This window comes from Rhamphochromis sp. 'chilingali' (assembly GCF_963969265.1).
Source record: "Rhamphochromis sp. 'chilingali' genome assembly, chromosome: 5".
Classification (NCBI taxonomy): Eukaryota; Metazoa; Chordata; class Actinopteri; order Cichliformes; family Cichlidae; genus Rhamphochromis; species Rhamphochromis sp. 'chilingali'.
In genome coordinates, this window is record NC_137932.1 from 17298894 (window position 1) to 17317000 (window position 18107).

The 18107-nt window shown below is 45.4% G+C and overlaps 1 protein-coding gene across 1 annotated transcript; it reads right to left on the reverse strand.

The window, feature by feature from the left end:
- Positions 1 to 610: 610 nt before the first annotated feature.
- On the reverse strand, positions 611 to 12681 carry thbs1b (thrombospondin 1b). Its single transcript, XM_080882950.1, has 23 exons — positions 12473 to 12681; positions 12232 to 12308; positions 11142 to 11701; positions 10947 to 11022; positions 10532 to 10612; positions 10298 to 10407; positions 9719 to 9844; positions 8610 to 8706; positions 7570 to 7743; positions 7265 to 7441; positions 7005 to 7178; positions 6620 to 6747; positions 6358 to 6510; positions 5947 to 6165; positions 5725 to 5832; positions 5177 to 5336; positions 4953 to 5071; positions 4255 to 4489; positions 3911 to 4138; positions 3524 to 3795; positions 3313 to 3410; positions 3086 to 3225; positions 611 to 2966 (listed from the first exon to the last, which is right to left on the reverse strand). The coding sequence occupies exons 2-23, from the start codon at positions 12293 to 12295 to the stop codon at positions 2959 to 2961; spliced, it is 3507 nt and encodes a 1168-aa protein (XP_080739076.1). The 5' UTR covers positions 12296 to 12308; positions 12473 to 12681; the 3' UTR covers positions 611 to 2958.
- Positions 12682 to 18107: the final 5426 nt, after the last annotated feature.

An 18107-nucleotide genomic window follows, 5' to 3' on the forward strand; every position in this document is an offset into this window, starting at 1 on the left:
TGCCCTACACCTTGAAACTCTTTGCCCTCTGATCCATGATCTACAAGCTCAATCAACTACAAAAGTTCAAAAAGAGCTTATTTTTTTGAACTGGCATTCAGGTAGCATTCTTTTAAATGCCCTTTTATTTCTAACATCCTGGTGTCCTTTTACTCCTGGTCTTAGTTTGTTTTTTTGTTTTTTTGGGGGGGCTCAGGTTTTCAGAAATCGGCAGTTACAAAATAACAACAATATAACAAATTCAGCACACACGTATATAATGCCTTTCAGTCAATGTCAAGGTTTGTGTCAACCTAATATTTGCATATTGCAAAAGAGGTCACACAGATCAAACTAAGGAGGAGACACCTGCGCCACATTCCTCATGAGGCCTTTATCATCGAGATGACGGAATGTACAAGTCTATCTGTGCTTCTGAGAAAGTAGGGGAAACATTTGAAATCTATAGATCTGATCAAATCTACTTGCGTTTTTGATGGATTTTGTTGGTGAGAGTCACTGTTCTCCATAAATCGTGGATTGATCAATGCTAGATGGCATGAAAAACAATAAACTAATGAGAATGTTAACAACTATTTATTGTCTTAAAATACATAACAAAATAGTTGTGATGAATAAAAACAGCATTTTGCTTTGTACAACTATGAAAATGTTTACAGACAAGCAAAACTAATTGTACAAAAATATTGGTAACATTGATACACAATAACAAAAAAGATAAAAACAATAAAGAACATAACATCCTCACGTCAGTGTGCAAACCGTTTATACAGATGGACATGTGCCCTTTAATAAGGCAGCAAATCCTGATAAATTATTTAAATAGCAAATTTCTACAAACACACGCGCGCACGCACACACACACACACACACACACACACAAAATCAGCGTCTCACAAACCACTAAGACAAACAGGACAATAATTTATCTGCTAAAAACCGCATTGGACATACGTGATAAAGCAAAATACAAAAAAAAAAAAAAAAGAAATATCCCACCTTCTTATAATTTTCACTGTAGTAAATCATGGGATTGGGAGCTCTGCTGTATTTGTAGCTATGTCATGTTATATTATTTACAGCTCATGCTACAGTAGCACTAAGATGTCAATCATTTCAAAGGAATACGAAGAAGTACTTATGTTTTTGTTTGATCAAATTATACAACAGCAATGAGGTAATAATTGTACATCAACGATCTCCTTTGTTTTTCATCTCTCTCTGAAGAAAAGGCACACGGATCAGATACACTTCATGCTAAATAGCCCTGTCTGAAGAGTAACGAATTCTGGAGATAAAAGACAACGACAATGTTATGCATCCTGTATCTAAGCGTACCTGATTTGGGGTCAATTTTCACTGTGATTGGAAGGATACTTTTACTTTTTCAAAGTACAAAAATTTTGTTTACTGCCTACACTGTAGGCAAAAATCAATAAATTAGATGTATTTACATTATTTCATAGCAAATTCCCCCAAAAGTTGAGGGGGCTAAATCTCTTCGATTTCTACAGTTAGGATCTGATATAGGGAGTATTTTGGAAGAAATTTTGACTATGTGGTTATAGACTCAAGCAACTTTTTGTAAAATATAATTATCTCCATCTAATCCTGAGAGTTGTTAAGACAACCAGATGACATCAAAAAAACCAACAATACCTGTATGTAAATGATAGTTAACATAAACCAGTGCTGTCTTGCATTGCATACTTCCATAAGGCAAGTGTGACAAAACGCTCACATATGGCATCATGAAGAGCACAAGTACCCAGATAGGATACTCAAAACAGTCAGAAGATCAATATGAAATGCTGTACATTTCTCACCCGCTAGCTATCTCCAATTCCAGCTAGCTAGCTAACAGTAGCAGGGTTTTTTTCTAGCTTACACCAAACAGTGCATGTTATGGATTTGTCTGGTGTTTAGGTATGTTAAATTGAACTGTAATCTTCACTGTTGAGTAATTCTGTATTAAAAGAATCACCAAAGGCTCAAGAAGTCGCAAATTTTTACAAAACATGTTAGCTAACTCATCAAAAGCAACTGTTTTTTTTATATTAGGAACATGTTTTAGCATGTTCAGTTTGAGACAACTTTGCCGGAATTCATGCATTACGTAAGTATGCAGTGTACATACTGTGCTACTTGGAACTCTGCTCTTGGAAGTATTCAAATTGAGACAAACACAGTTCATAGTTCTTCTACCCTAGAGATTTTAGGGTAGAAGATTTAAGAACTTTCTTGTTCCATTCATGGTTAGTCTTCCACATACATTCTGTACATGCATGCAAACATTTATCCACAGCATCATATTCCCCTTATTTCTAACTTGCTCCCCTCTCAACAGTTTTCTTAAATCATTAACAACAAAAATTCCTACAAAATGTCATCTTCATTTTTTGAGTCCTCATAAGTTGTATTTCCAGGATCTACATCCTGGTCAGACTGGTAAGGCAAAGGAAATATTCTTCTTTATTTCTTTGGGAAGTCCATCTAGAAAGTGAGGCAGAAAAGGCTGAAGAGGTGAGACAGAAAGAGAGAGAGAGAGACGTAAAGACTTGGAAGTGCATAGTTGTTTATGAGGAGCCATTCCTGTACAGAGATGAATGAGGTCTTTCAGAGAGCGGGTAAAGCAGGCAGAGCGGGGATAGAAAGGTGTTGGTGACCTACAGGCTTTGTTGGGTTTTTTTTCACCTCTCCCTGCTCTTATAGATGTTAAGGATGGTGGTGGAGAAGGGGCTCTCTGATCCTCAAATGGCATTCAGCTGGTTGGTTTTCTTTCCAAACCGGCTTCAAGTTACCCTGAGGCTAACCATATGCCCTTCGCCCAGTCTGAGTGAGCATGCCCAAAAATAAAGAGTTGCGGCAATAAATCGGTCCCTGGACTTTGCATAAGAATATAGAAGTTCATACTTTATACAAAAAGGTGCATTCCTCAGAGCTTCCTGCGCCGTACATTTATGCATCTGTCAAAAGGAAGAGACATAACATGAAGAGATTGCAGAGGGTTTGTTTAATGTCTTTAATTCTAGAGTCCATTTTAATAGAACAATGTCAACTTTAGTGGTTTTCAAATAAAACTTACCTCTGCATTCATACTTGAGGTCTGAGAAGTATACCATCTCTTGTGAAAAGACAAAAAGACCTAGCCTTCCACCTGCATACGTCTTGTCATAGATGCTACCAGAATCAGCCATGATCTTCTTACCCTCATACATGACAACTCTGTGGAAATCAAGGAAAAATTAGACATTTGAATGCCAAACTCATGAAGGGTAACTACCTACAGACTCAAAATTATTTTCTGCCCACCGAATGTGTCCTGTTCTCGGCCTATGGATCAGATGCCATCTGTAGGCAGTGAAGTCTTTCCATCCAACGTTCTTTGGGTCATGCCAGAGAGTGCGAACCTAAAGCGTGTGAAAAAAATAAATAAAAGACATGAGTTTTTCTATTTTATTTAGGTTTGATTATCAAAAATAAATGTTTCAATTGTCCATGAAAGAACAGAAGTCCAATGTACCTGTCCTGGGGTGTTGCCTGTGTGCCAGAGGGCATTTCTGAGGTGCTCTCCTGGGCCGGTGGTGGAATTAACCACTTTGATGGACAGGCCAGAGTAACCTTGTGCCTTAGTTGGCTTATGTGACCAGTAGGTCTGTGTGATTTGCTTCCACATCACCACATAGAACCTGGAACTGGACTGGTAGCCAAACACAAAGCCGGCATAGTCATCATCCCTGTCAGTGTTGATGAAGAAAGTCCCACTGAAGTCCACTGCATTGAACTCATGGTAGCCTGAACAAAAACAGGTTGAAAGGGTGTCACGACAAGAATTGAATAGAAAAAAGAAACTTTCCTATTAGTCTTTGCAAAGTTACACATTTGGTCCAGAGAAATCGTTGGTACTTACCAACAGCAATGCCAGGGTCACAGTTAACAGTTTGAACCAGCTCTTTGCCCTGGTGGCGGACGACCCAGTTAGGATCAATCTGGGAGGTGCCTTTTGGATCCAAAGGAACCATCTGGAACTTGCGGAAGTCTGTCTCACTGATGTCAAAGTTCTCGGGACACACGTCATAGATGTCAGGCACATTGTCCTGATCAAAGTCATCTTTGCAAGCATCTCCACGGCCATCACCTGAAAAATACATAATCCAAATTATTTAATAATAATAATAATAATACCCAGGGTGTATAGATATATGTGTTCCAGCATAAAACTGCTTAGATGTATCCATGTCCAACTTTGCTCACCATCAGAGTCCAGCTGATCAGGATTGAACGCCAGCCTGCAGTTGTCTTTTTCATCAGGGATGCCATCATTGTCGTCATCATGGTCACAGGCGTCACCTTTGCCGTCCTTGTCATGGTCAGCCTGATTGGCGTTGGGAATATACGGGCAGTTGTCCAGGTTGTTCTGGTGTCCATCCTCATCAATGTCCTGGTTGCTGTCGCACTTGTCTCCCACGCGGTCATCATCTGAATCCAACTGCAAAATTAGAGTGTTTAAACATCCTAGTTAGATCTGGTTTATGGGGAAAATTGAGTATTAGCTTACTTGTACTCTATACACCACCAAATAACAGCTGCATTCATGTCTGAACATGTCTCTTTTGGCCTTTAATTGTGCGCTTCACTCTTTAAAAAGCACATCAGTTTAGACTTCCCCTCCTTCCCTTATTCTTCTCCTAATTCCTGTTGTTTAACACATTCCTCTTTCTCAGTGTAGCCCTAGCCCCCCACCACGCCTTACTGAACTAATGTGCCCTTCAGCTGCATACAGGATTTACTCCACCTTTTACATGCCATGATAATGCTTCAGCAACTACTGAAGCCTGCTTTGACTGAAAGGGAGATATAAAAGAGAGCCCGGGAGATGAATGTGGATTATTGTTGCCGGGTAAGACTGAAGCAAATGGGTAACAGCAATGCGTGTGTTTGCTTTTACACACCTGATCAGGATTATGTTCTAGTGGGCAGTTATCACACATGTCTCCCACTCCATCCAGATCTGTGTCTCTCTGGTCAACATTGTACACATAGGGACAGTTGTCCTTCTCATTCAGTATGCCTGGCATAAACGGAAATAAATTAGATGAAAAGGCAGCACAAAAGCAGAAAATATAAAAGTATTGTCTAAGAGTTATGCTGATTATTTTTTGTTTGCAGGTCTCACCATCTCCATCAATGTCCACTGCGCAGGCATCTCCCTCTCCGTTGCTGTCGGTGTCTGTCTGGTCTGGGTTGCTATTGTAGGGGCAGTTGTCGCAGCCGTCACCCACATCATCATGGTCATAGTCATACTGCCTGGGATTGTACACAAAAGGACAGTTGTCCTGTTTGAAAAAGAGAAAAACGCAGTGTTAGAGAAAGAGTCAATGACAGTTTTTAAGGTGCTGCGGTTGTAATTTCCAACTCCCTCCCTGCCCATTTACAGGGAGGGGGTGATGCAGGATGAAAAGCAGCTTTATTTGTAGGCTCTCTCCTGCATCAAATGTTGGGATTAGCAGCACACAGCGCAGCTCCTTCAGAACCTCAGCATTGGAATTTGAGGTTTTGGCTCAGCCTTGGGAGAAACATTTGTTTTTCTTTTGAGCGCCACCCTCCTCTACCCTACCCCCATCTCCACCTGTCCTCTTATTAGACAACGTGATGAATGCAAAAAGATGTGCACAGGCACCGTTTCCGTACAATCTTATTTCCTGTCTGGAAATGTTTACTTACCCTATCATCAGGAATACCATCATTGTCATCATCATTGTCACAAGCATCTCCAATGCCATCCTTATCATAATCTTCTTGCCCTGAGTTCGGGAGGTTGGGACAGTTGTCCTGAATGAACAACAACAGAGTCAGTCTCAGCCATTATAAGCAATATTTAGATATTTTCACTTTAACTCTGCAAAAACATTGACATTTCTTTGCAGCTGCTTTGCTACTACGTACTTTTTTGCAGTGGTAGGTGGCGTTTTCAACACACACCAAATCTGAATTGGGCCACCCATCCAGATCTGTGTCCTCTCCACAGATATGGCCATTGCCAGCATAACCAGGTTTGCACTCACATCGAAACATGGGGTCAGCAAAGTGTCCAAGATAGTTACAGCGGGCATTTTTGTTACAGTCATGGCTTCCATCGAGGCAGGGATTACGGGGTGAGCACACCTGTAGATTGAAGATGAGATGAATATCAGTGGTGAGACGAGCTCTGCATAGTTTAAATTCATGACATTCTCTCCTTAGAAAGGCACATATTCATCACAACACATTAGTATGACCTCTCCCTGTTATCAGTATTTGTTTAATAAAAGTTGTCTCTCTTGCTCTGTTTTTGGCTTCAAACAGGAATCTGCTTGCCTGCTTATTAGCGGCGGCCTGCTCCACACCATGGCCAAACGGCTGGGGTCCTGAGTAACGAGTTGGGCAGGGCAAACAGTTGTAGCCTGGAACGGTGTTCTCGCAGCGGTGCACCCCATTAAACTCAAAGCACGCATCAGGAACCTCTTTGCACTGTTTTCAGGATAAAAAAAGAATCACAGTTATGGTTACGATGTTGCCTGAATTCTAATATATGACTGTAGCTGCTTTAATCATTGAACAACAGCTAAAGACGTTTTACCTCATCAATATCTTTACACTTGATCCCATTGCCAGTGTATCCTGCTGGGCACTTCCCACACTTCCAGGAACCATCGGGAAAACTTGTGCACTTGGCACCAGCAAAGCAAGGGTTGGACAGACATCCATCTGAACACAGCAATGCAGTCATCAAAATCCTTCATATGTAACCTGCTTTTAATCTTAGTAATCCTAATCTTCCAGTTATGATCTCATTGAGATGGTACACTTACGTATATTTAAAAAAAAAACTTCAATAAATAAAACCTACATTGAAGTGGATGCCAACAATAATGCTGTAAAGACTAAATTTTAAAAACATGAATAATAAAAAATACCAAATACATGGAATATGTGGAACTCCTTTAAATGATAAAATGCCTCACCGATTGGGCAGGGGGTCTTGTTGCACCTCTGGATGTCCTTGGCTTCACCGACGCACTCTTTACCGCCGTACTGTGGTGCAGGATTATTGCACAGGCGTTTCCGAGTCTGTTGACCACCTCCGCAGGTGAGACTGCATGAATCCCAGGGAGACCAGGGACCCCAGTTGCCATTGACTGATGAAGACATGAAGAAAGCATGATCAACGTCTTCTCTTGCTTTACACAGTAGCAAAATCCAACTGTAGTATGAAGAAACTTACTGGGACACGGGGACTTTGTACACGTTTCAGTTTGCCGGCCTTCTCCAACACAGTCCTTGCCTCCTAGCTGAGGAGTTGGGGAGTTGCAGAGGCGGATTCGGGTGATGACACCAGCACCACAGGTGACCGAGCATGATGACCATGGTGACCAGTGGCTCCAGCTGCCGTCCTGCTTGACTAAAGGCCACAAGACAAGGTCAGAGATCAGTTATCAAGAGCCAAAAAGTTGAACCACAGTGACATCAAATCATAAAAAAGTCACACATATTTTCTGTCTGTTCTTGTTGTTGGTTAAGTTAACTCACAGCGCTTGTCACACTCCTGGAGGTAACAGTCTCGGGTTTGCACAGAGGTGCCCTCACAGTTGTTATTGATACGGTCGCAAGAGCGCCCACGCTGCTGGATGCCACGCCCACATGACACGGAACAATGGGTCCATTCAGACCACGGCGACCAGCCATCTTCTGCATAGTCGCTCGCTGAGCAGGAGGGAGAGGGAGAGAATATGAGAAGGAGGCGAAGAGGGAGACAATAAAAGAGCTATTGCAGCGAAGCAGCACCCCCTCGCAAACAGCCCCTAACCTTAAATGAGGAGGGGAAGCTCTAAAAGCAGTGGACTAATGGTCTGGATTTAACTGGGAGACACAGCTGTTGTGAGCATACGTAGAGGACTAACTGGAGAAATAGAAAGGCCTCCTGTCCTCAGGATGGACAGGGATGCCCCACTGGCTTATGTTTTCCAAAGAGGAAACAGCTTTTGAAAACATGACCCTGGGTCTGTAATGACTTCAGCAAGTGGCTGAGGCCGGGATGAATGCGGCTCCCAATGTTTACTTTTAGGGAAGCATCGCAGCCAAGTCTGCCAAGGTATGAAGAACATGCCACCTCCCCTCATGTAAAAGATGGCTTCACTAAACAGAAAACCAATTTTCCATTCCCCTTTAACCAATTTGGCAAATTGCAGCCATTTCAACTTAAAGATTCAAAGATGTTTTAGAGCACAAAGCGCCAATGTTCCAAACACATAAGCACCCTTTCATACTAATGCAGTTAAATCATCTTTAAAACTAGCATTTTTTCTAATGAAGAGAAAGCTTTACATCAATACATCAAGGGAAATATTTGTGGTTTTTTGTTTTATATGGCAAATAAAATAGAAACAGCTCGCTCAGGGAATGGTACAGTGTTAGCTGAAATGTCATACACTTTACACTATGTGGACCATTAATGTAACATTTATAGTGCAGGTTTGCATACCTATAATTATTTTAATTACAGTGTGTCTTTGTATAGCTATGCAGGTCATAATAAAATGTGTTGGAGATCGTAGATTAGAAATGCTTACGTGTTCCACAGCGTGGGCAGCACTCTCCATCGGGAACAGTAGCATTAGCACAGGGGATCAGGGGGCAGGAGATCTTGCGACACACAGTAGCAGAGTTCTGCAAAAGCACAGAGATCAAATTCATTTTTAAATATTTGGATATCACTCAAGTTTTGCTGCAATTTTCCTCCAAACTCAGTCCAGGCACTCAGTCAAGTCCCAGTGCTTGAATGGAATTTGAAACACTGGACCCTTCACAACGGCGTCACTAATGTGGAGTTTGTGGGGTTGTTTAAATCCATTTAAATTAGTGCATGTTTGAAGATATGTTTTTAATCGAGGCCTCGCCCATGTACGTGCAACCATCTCATTAAATTCTCTATTGGTCATGTGAGTTTAATCATGGAAGAATGAGTGAGAAGCAAGAGTTCTGGCTGAGAACGGGGACCCCTGCAGCCAACACCTGCCGACTAGGTCAGGGGAGGGTGGGAAAGAGGCCAAAGTCCTAATAATGGATATGGGTTTCAGCATGGAGCCGGACTGGGCACAGAGCCCCGAACAAGTAAAGCCAGCCTGCCAGCACAACCTGTGAGGGTTCACTATGAATGACTCAGGCATAAGAACTGCCTTTTGACTATGCATGCTAATGTTCTCCCTCCAGGAACTGATCACTGACAGGGAAAAAAGCGGAACCTGGAAGAAGTAGTCTATCTGCACAGGGAGAAATAAGCAAATGAACCCACTGGTGAAATGCAGGAAGATTTCCTCCCAAGTATTTTACATCTACATCCTCTTGTCCACTTGTCAAAGCCAAGGTCTTGTTCTTAATTATGGGCAACGGATCACTTAAGTCCCTCAAGCCCCTCAAGGCCACAGTCAAGTTGAACTTCTGACAGGAGACCTGTCATTACAACAATAAAGACTGTTGGCCTCCTGCCCAGTCGCCACACTACTTACTAATTACTGACCAGATCAGTTGTGTTGTGGTTAAGTGTGTCTGCCCATTGTGGGCTGTCATCACAGTGTGCGTGCTTGTGTGTGTGTACATGTAAAGAGAAGTCAGAGCATTGAGTAAGTCCTCCTCACACGTGTGTTTAAGTACACTGGTGGGAGTGCTGTGGAGATCTCACCTGACAAGTGCACTCGGTGCAGTCATCCACGGTCCACTCGTCTCTGTTCTTGCGAACGATGCCATTGTGGATACAGACACCACTGTGAATTCCAATGTGGGATTTAATAAGCTTGTTTTCATCCGTCTGAGGAAAAGAGAAACAAGAAAAATAGACTTATGATAATGAGTTGTTAGCTTGGTTGTTAAAAGAGAAAAAATGTGAAGCCCCTTTTAAAATTCACAAAGTAACAGAGATACAATTCTGAAGAAATGCAGGAGGTAAGCAAATTCAGCGTCAGCACAGAGGAAAGAATTATATGATGTACAGAGTAATAAACAGTAAAACTACACAGTAAAAACCATTTGCAGTTTTTCTGATACTGATTTGCTGAAATTACAGATGATTTTCTGTCAGATGCCTTCTGCAGTTTCATTCACAGTGCAGAGCTTTACAAATATTTAAGAGCTCAGTATCTCCTTTGATTAAAATACAGACAACTGTACACACATCTGACGTACACACAGGCAAACAGATAACCAGCAAAGAGGCAGACGTCACTTAGGTTCTTCTACACTGTCTTCTGGGTTTGCTCCTTACCAGCTTGCGGAGTTCAGTGGACAGCTCCTTGACCACCACACCAAGACCCTTCAGCTCTTTAAACATACTGAGCAGGTCCTCACAGGAGAAGCCACACACCATCTGCAGGTCTTCACCAGAATACACAACAGTGAGAAAAACATACTTAATTTTTATTTCAGATTAAAATTATTTAATTCTCATATAGTTTAGAAAAGTTTGCAGACTGAGTGCATCAGATGCAGCAATGCCTACCTTTAGTCTTATGGCCACTGTACTCAGTTCTGATGGCCGAGGAGCCATTGAGGTTCCTCAGGACCATGGTGTCAGTCATGGCTGAAAGAAAAATACTGCTGTGAATCAGTATACTATTTCAATGGTAATATATTAATTAATAAGGTCGAGCATAATGCCCCGCAGCAGTAAATTATGCAAAAAAGTAATTAGTTCATTCTGCATAGGCTGGAGAACATACTGTGAGACCACAGAGCTCTGAGATATTTGTAAACTGGCATTCCTTTTTGGCATCTCGTAAACAGCTTCTCGGGCAGTGTTTGGTACAGAAATCAGCAGACAAACGGAGTACACGCAGATTTCTTTGATAAGGAATTGCTCGCACTTGAGAGTGCATGGAGCAGATGAGTGATTGGTAAACACTTTGAGTACTCACCGCTTTGGCATCCTTTGTTGCGCAGAATAGCTTCCACAGTCGTTCCAAACACAAACCGCACGTTTTGTAGGACCCCCTGCAAGTATGAGTGTGCAGTTTAAGCACCGGTACACAATTCGAAAAGTTCATCACACTCAAAGTATTTAAAAAGAAATTCCTTCCTGACATATGCTGCTCCATTCTCTCAGCTCTCACCGTGAACTTGTCCTTCACGGCTCCCTTGCCAACCCTGAGCTGCGCGCTGGCCGGAGTCTCCTGCGTCAGGATGCTCTGAATTGGCGCATCCAGTTCGGCGGTGTTCACCTCATCGCATCCCACGTACAGCTTTGCCCAGTCCTCCTGCACGAACAGCGTGATATTTTTCCACTGACCCGTAGCCAGACCCACATCTTCGATGGAAACCACCTGCTGCTTGTTCTCGGTGGAGAAAACAATGTCCAAGGTGTTCGCTTTGCCGTTTGAGACGACCTCAAACACGGGTCCGGATCCATCCTTCTTCTCCACAGTCAGGAGGCTTCCCCTGGTGCGTCTGAACTGCTTAAAGTTGAGCAGTAGGAGGAAACCCCGCTCGGCATGGATGGAATCGATCAGGTCCCTAAACGAGTTCTCGGGGACCGGGGGGATCAGGTCCGGGTTGAGGATCTTGTAGGCGGGGCTGTACGGGTCGTCTCCTTTCACCAGGGTCACCCCGTGGTTCTTGCTGGGGACTTTGACGAGCTCAAACAAGTCATACACGCTATTGTCGTCTCGACTCTCTGCGGGTGAATAACAATAAGGAGTCAGCCTTTGTGAGGCGCTGGATTTCTATTGTTTTCACTTTTAGAGTACTGCAAAACGTTTTTAAAGCCATACCAGCTCCTTTATATTCTTTTTTTTAACCTCCTAGGACCTGGCGTCCACATATGTGGACATCACATTTTGGGTTATTTAGACCAAAATATTAAATTTTGCTCTACAAGGGCCTGATATCCACTTACGAAGACATTATACTGCTACTGTTCTATCGAAAATTTAAACGAATATCCTCATAAGTGGCTCTCATGTTTCTTAGAAACAAAAATCAGGTAAAACAAAAAATCTGGTAATTCTTTGTTTTTACATTGTTTGGGTACCAATATGCCCAAATATCAAAGAGAAATCAAAATTGCATGCCATGGAAGAGTTCGGGTCTTAGGAGGTTAAATTAAAAACAAACACAAAAAACAAACACAAGCTTTCTTTCCCCTTATCTTCCACAAGAATCATACTGACAAGTTTTAACCAGTTCAAACTGAGACAAACTCACCTGCGACTCTCGCAGCCTCGCAGGTCCAAAGCATCAATAACAAAAATATCCCCGGCAGCTTCATGGTGATCTGCGGTCTGTGACAAATAACCACAAAAACACAGCAGTTCCATTTTAATTTAAAGCATTAATGATATTGTCAGAAAGAGTCAGCCTGCAGCAGGTATACACCTAAAATACAGGTGCCCAAAGAGCGATGGCTGACGCTGCTGCAAAAACACTCAGAATATTTACCACTTACCTGCTTAAAGCAGCAGGTCCAAAGTAATAAAATCCGGAAAAATCTGGAGAAATCCAACAATTAATCCCCAAGCATGAATTTGTGACGAGTTGTTTTTATGTATACATATATTTATAAAGTTCCACTGCGAAAAGAAGGAAAATAATGACAAAAAGAAATTATTGTATTTTAGTTTTTGTTATATAGAAATTTCTCCCTCCGGTGTCAGCCGCTAAAATACAGCTTTTTAAGCCGAAGGGGGGACAAAGTGCTATTTAAATAGTTTGATGCCATTCCTAAGAAGTAGCCTCGTCCAATCACGGTGAGGGGAGAAAAAGGGACGACCTTATCCTCTTAGGAGAGAGAGAGAGAGAGAGAGAGAGAGAGAGCGCATTTTCCACTGCGGGACCAACTTCACTGCGTTGCCTTCAGAGTCTTAATAGTCCAGTGTTTCATCTCAGCGTCCATCCATCAGCCCTCACAGGCACAGCTACAGCGACGTGACACATTTATAGCGACGTGTTTCTAACATTCACAGTAGAAAAAACAAGTCTGTTTTCAGACTTACTTCTGCTTTGAACTTTTTAAATAAACTTGTTATATTTCTCATACTAATACTGTGGTGTATTAACTTTAAAAAATACTATAAAAATTACACAATGAACCACTTTTTTTTTTAACCTCTGCTTAAACAGATGAAAGCTAGATATCAGAGTATATTTGGTGTGACTTGAGCTTCACAGATTATGAGCCTCAGTTTGCTGCAGTTCCGGATCTATCCGCTAGGAGCCGACGTATTCACTCCAGAGATGCCCGAGGCATTTCAAGGTGTTGCTGCAGCACACCTGAACTGACACATTGTTTTCATTGCCATTCAGTTCAGAAGAACTATGTAATAAGGTATTATATAATTTATTTAGCATATTTGGGCATTTTTTAGTGCACCAAGCATCAGGTCTAGGCTTGATTGATTGAGGCTCAACTAAACAGAAGTGTGGGAAGTGGGAGTGACATATAGAAAACATATAAACCAGTATGAAATGATGCAATTTCTTTAAAGTAACTCTTCCCCGCCAGACCACGCACAACTGTTCAGTTTTGTTTAAGATGGCCAGCTAACACGCTCTGTGTTCCTGGTTGAAGTGTAGAAGGGATGTTGAGCAGCTATTTTAGCTGCTGTTCTTACATATAAGTAGCACAGATGCTCTCTAAGAAATACCAATATTTTGCTATTATAATAAGCCATTAATAGTGGATAATGAACAGCGCAAGACTGTTCCTTATTTTCGGCTTCTCGGTGTAAACAGATGTCAGCTTCACACTTTAAACCTCCAAGGCAGTTATTTACAAAAAAAATCTTTGGTCGAATCATCTAATATAAACAGCTGTTATACTTTTTATACTAAATAAGAAAATTTATTGAGAGATTTATGAAGCATGGGAAGGAGCTCAGATTTGCAGAAACGTCAGATATACCTAAGGAGAGATCTGCACGAAGAGACTTACATATGAATCATTTCTATAAATTAGTTCTTCTGGTCAGGTTGCAAATGTCTCAGCTTTCTTTGGTACTGCACTATTGCAGTCTATTTCATCCATGTGGTTTATTCATACATGCGCTGTGATCTTTGCCTTTCATTGTCTGTATCTAAATAAGATGTGATGTTTCCTTACCCTTCCAATTTTCATCTGTCAGGAATGTAACATCCTGCCTTTGATAGACATTTAGAGGACAGACTTATAAGACATTCTAGCCAAAGATCAAGGGAAAGGGAGAATTTCATAGCAAAAGTCACCTCTACCCCCACCTCTGCTGCTTCTTGTGATAGCATACACATGCATCTTTTGACATAGAAGTAGTCATGCTTATCTCCTATTCTCAGACACAGAGAAGCTCTTTTGGCTCTTCTTATGAGTCTAATTTATCTAATTGATGCTTAATAGACATACACTTATGTGTAATTTGAAAGGCTTCAGAGCTATGAGTTTAACAGATAGTTGTGCGATGATACTGAATGGTGGTTTAGATGTCGGGGAATGGCGCTGTACCCTGAGGGGTCCTAAGGTCAGAGCTGAGCTGACTTTTCTGGTGCCTGCGTGTCTGTCTCAGATTCAGGACCCTTAATGGAAACTGTAGGTAGCTTGTTTCAGCCTGCGGAAGACCCAATGTCACTCGGGTGTCAGGTCAGTTGGCTGGATTTTGATTTAAAAACTTAACAATAAAGATTTGTCGGTTGGAGAGGTGTTAACCTGAATGAGCAAATGGAAAGACTGCACAAATCGTGTGTTTGTTTGAGCTCATTTGGTGTTTGGTTCTTAATTTTGTAAGCTTAGCTTGCAAAGAGGGTGTCACGGGCTGCGATGGCAGACCGTGGAGTGACAGTGAAAGCAGGGCCCAAACGCGAGACTCTAAGTGAAGGACAGTGGATTTATTTACAGGAGGTGAAAAACACACAACTATATACAAAATCCCAGCACTGTGGTCCCGTGGTGATTCTCCCTGAATCCCACACAGTGCAGATGTCCGTGAGAAGTGAAAGGTGGCGACTCCAAAAAACTCCAATTCCCACACCGTGACTTTAGAGGCGTACTCCGCTCCCGATTCCTGGTAACACAAAAGGCAGAGGGTTAGCAGGGGATCTGTTTCCGCGGAGGTTACGTAAAAGCTCACGGCAGTACTGACGAGTTCTGACTCAAGGATCCAGCGTCGGCCTCAGCTCAGCTGCAGTCCTAAATGCCGTTCCTAGACGAGCGTAATCTGCTGCAGCTGGCAGAGGACGACGAGCGGCAGGTGCGGCCGTCTCTCGAGTAGACCACTTCCGGGTTCGCAGTCTCCTCAGCGAACCCACACTTCCGGAAGCTCACACAGAGACACATGGAGAGATGGAGAGCAAACCAATACAACACACGGAAAACATAAACATAAACATACACTGAAAATGCCTGAGCCCTGGGTCCCTAGACCCAGGCCATGACAGTACCCCCCCTCTAAGGGTCGGCTCCCGACGACCCAAAAACACAAACCAAAAACAACAGTACAACCAACCCAGGGCGGGCGGCGGGAGGTCCAGGACAGAGGGCCCCAAAACCACTCCGCTAAACAGCCACTACAAAGCAACAACAGAAAAACACAGTTCAACAGTCCAATCCCCCGGTCCAGCGGCAGCAAACACAGTTCCGGCGGCCGACCCGCAGGATGGCAAAACAAGCGGGACCCGCCGCGGGTTAGACAGTGGCGGCAAAACAGTTCAGGTGGCCTACCTCTAACCCCTTGATGGAAACGCAGCAGCTCCGGCGAGCGGCCACGGGTCCGGCAGCCGCGGCGGAACGGTTCCGGTGGCCTGCCACGGGTCCGGTGGCGGCGGCGCTGCTCCTCCGGCGGCCTGCCACGGGTCCGGTGGCGGCGGAACGGTTCTGGTGGCCTGCCACGGGTCCGGTGGCGGCGGCGCTGCTCCTCCGGCGGCCTGCCACAGGTCCGGTGGCGGCGGAACGGTTCTGGTGGCCTGCCACGGGTCCGATGGCAACGTCGCTGCTCCAGTGAGCAACAGCGAGGCGTGGCACATGGTCTATGACGCGCCGGTCGCTGACGTGGACGCACTGGACGTGGATGGCGTGGAGGCCGCGCTAGACGTGGAGGTCCCTCCGGTTCGCTGACCTCCGGCTGAGCGGGTCCCTCCTCGGCTGGCAGCGAGAGCCCCTCCTCGGCTGGCAGCACCGGTTGTTCCTTCCGCTCGCCGAGCTCCTCTGCTGGTGGTTCGCTGAGCTCCTCCGGCTCGCTGAGCTCCTCCGGCTCGCTGAGCTGCTCCTGCTCGGGCATGCTGAGCTGCTCCTGCTCGGGCATGCTGAGCTCCTCCGGCTCGCTGAGCTGCTCCTGCTCGGGCATGCTGAGCTCCTCCGGCTCGCTGAGCTCCTCCGGCTCGCTGAGCTCGGCTGGCAGCGCCGGTTGTTCCTTCCACTCGCCGAGCTCCTCTGCTGGTGGTTCGCTGAGCTCCTCCGGCTCGCTGAGCTCCTCCGGCTCGCTGAGCTGCTCCTGCTCGGGCATGCTGAGCTGCTCCTGCTCGGGCATGCTGAGCTCCTCCGGCTCGCTGAGCTGCTCCTGCTCGGGCATGCTGAGCTCCTCCGGCTCGCTGAGCTCCTCCGGCTCGCTGAGCTCGGCTGGCAGCGCCGGTTGTTCCTTCCACTCGCCGAGCTCCTCTGCTGGTGGTTCGCTGAGCTCCTCCGGCTCGCTGAGCTCCTCCGGCTCGCTGAGCTCCTCCGGCTCGCTGAGCTGCTTCTGCTCGGGCATGCTGAGCTCCTCCGGCTCGCTGAGCTGCTTCTGCTCGGGCATGCTGAGCTCCTCCGGCTCGCTGAGCTGCTCCTGCTCGGGCATGCTGAGCTCCTCCGGCTCGCTGAGCTGCTTCTGCTCGGGCTCGCTGAGCTCCTCCAGCTCGCTGAGCTGCTCCTGCTCGGGCTCGCTGAGCTCCTCTGGCTCGCTGAGCTGCTCCTGCTCGGGCTCGCTGAGCTCCTCCGGCTCGCTGAGCTGCTCCTGCTCGGGCTCGCTGAGCTCCTCCGGCTCGCTGAGCTGCTCCTGCTCGGGCTCGTTGAGCTCCTCCGGCTCGCTGAGCTCCTCCGGCTTGCTGAGCTCCACAGCTGGCGACGCGGGCTCCTCCGGCTGCGCTCCAGTCACAGATGGATGATCCGGAGGCGAAGATGGTGATGCGGTGTACGCAGGCGGGGAAGGTGAAGGCAGAGCCGGTGAAGAAGATGGCAGAGGGGTGACTACATGCGGATGAGATGACGACGGCGCTACATCCACAGATGGTGAAGCCGCCAGCGGCATGGAGACTGCTGAATGAGGCGACGCTAGTCGTACTGTAGGCCGGCTTGCAGCAGCGTCAGCGGCGTCACCATCCACTGAAAACAAAAAAGCAGATGGGGTGAGAAATGAAAAAGTGTCCTTATTACTCACCACAGCCGGTTCTTGAGATGTCCGGGAGGGCGGCTGCGGTGAGGAACGCCGGCGGCGCGAACGTCGTTTCCATGTAGACGTCGGGGCCGGCGTCTCAGGCTGTGAATCCACCAGCTGTCCGGGCCGGTGAGCAGCCTGAGGAGGAGAGTGGAGGTGGAGGGTGGAAAGCAGGAAGTCCAGGACAACTGAATTAAGGGAGTCCACCAACCAGGGGAATTCAAACAGCATCCCCTGCAGCCGCCTCTCCACGGCGCGACGCAACCCCTCCGTGGGCTTCTCCCACCACAACTCACACATGCGGTAAACCTTGTCCATAACCTCCCCCCTGAGCCTCTCCTCAGAGACCGCTGGGTCCAGACGTGGCGCTGTAAACCGAGCTGAAGGTGGCCGCTGATCGGCTAACCGAACTGAAGATGGCTGCTGATCAGCTAACCGAACTGAAGGTGGCTGCTGATCAGCTGACTGAACAAACATAGCCCCAGAATAAAGAGTTCCAGACGAAACAGTCTTGATTCCTGGATTTGAAAGAACGTCAGGCGCACAGTCTTCTGAACCTATGGGAGAATAATCGCTCTTAAAACGAAAACTTCTATTTTCCCAAACCGGAGAAACACGAGCTGTAGTGTTCATGAAGCTGGCGGAATGTGACAAGGGCGGATTTTGATGTGGCTGCTCCTGCAGTGATGTGGGAGCGCTGGGTGTGTCGGG

Excerpts from the sequence above, each read along its gene's own strand:
- thbs1b (XM_080882950.1), bottom strand. The coding sequence starts at position 12,295 with ATGAAGCTGCCGGGGATATTTTTGTTATTGATGCTTTGGACCTGCGAG. Across the intron at positions 4,490-4,952 it reads TAGAACATAATCCTGATCAG|TTGGATTCAGATGATGACCG; the intron begins GTGTGTAAAAGC and ends CTAATTTTGCAG. Across the intron at positions 3,411-3,523 it reads CAGGCAACACCCCAGGACAG|GTTCGCACTCTCTGGCATGA; the intron begins GTACATTGGACT and ends CACACGCTTTAG.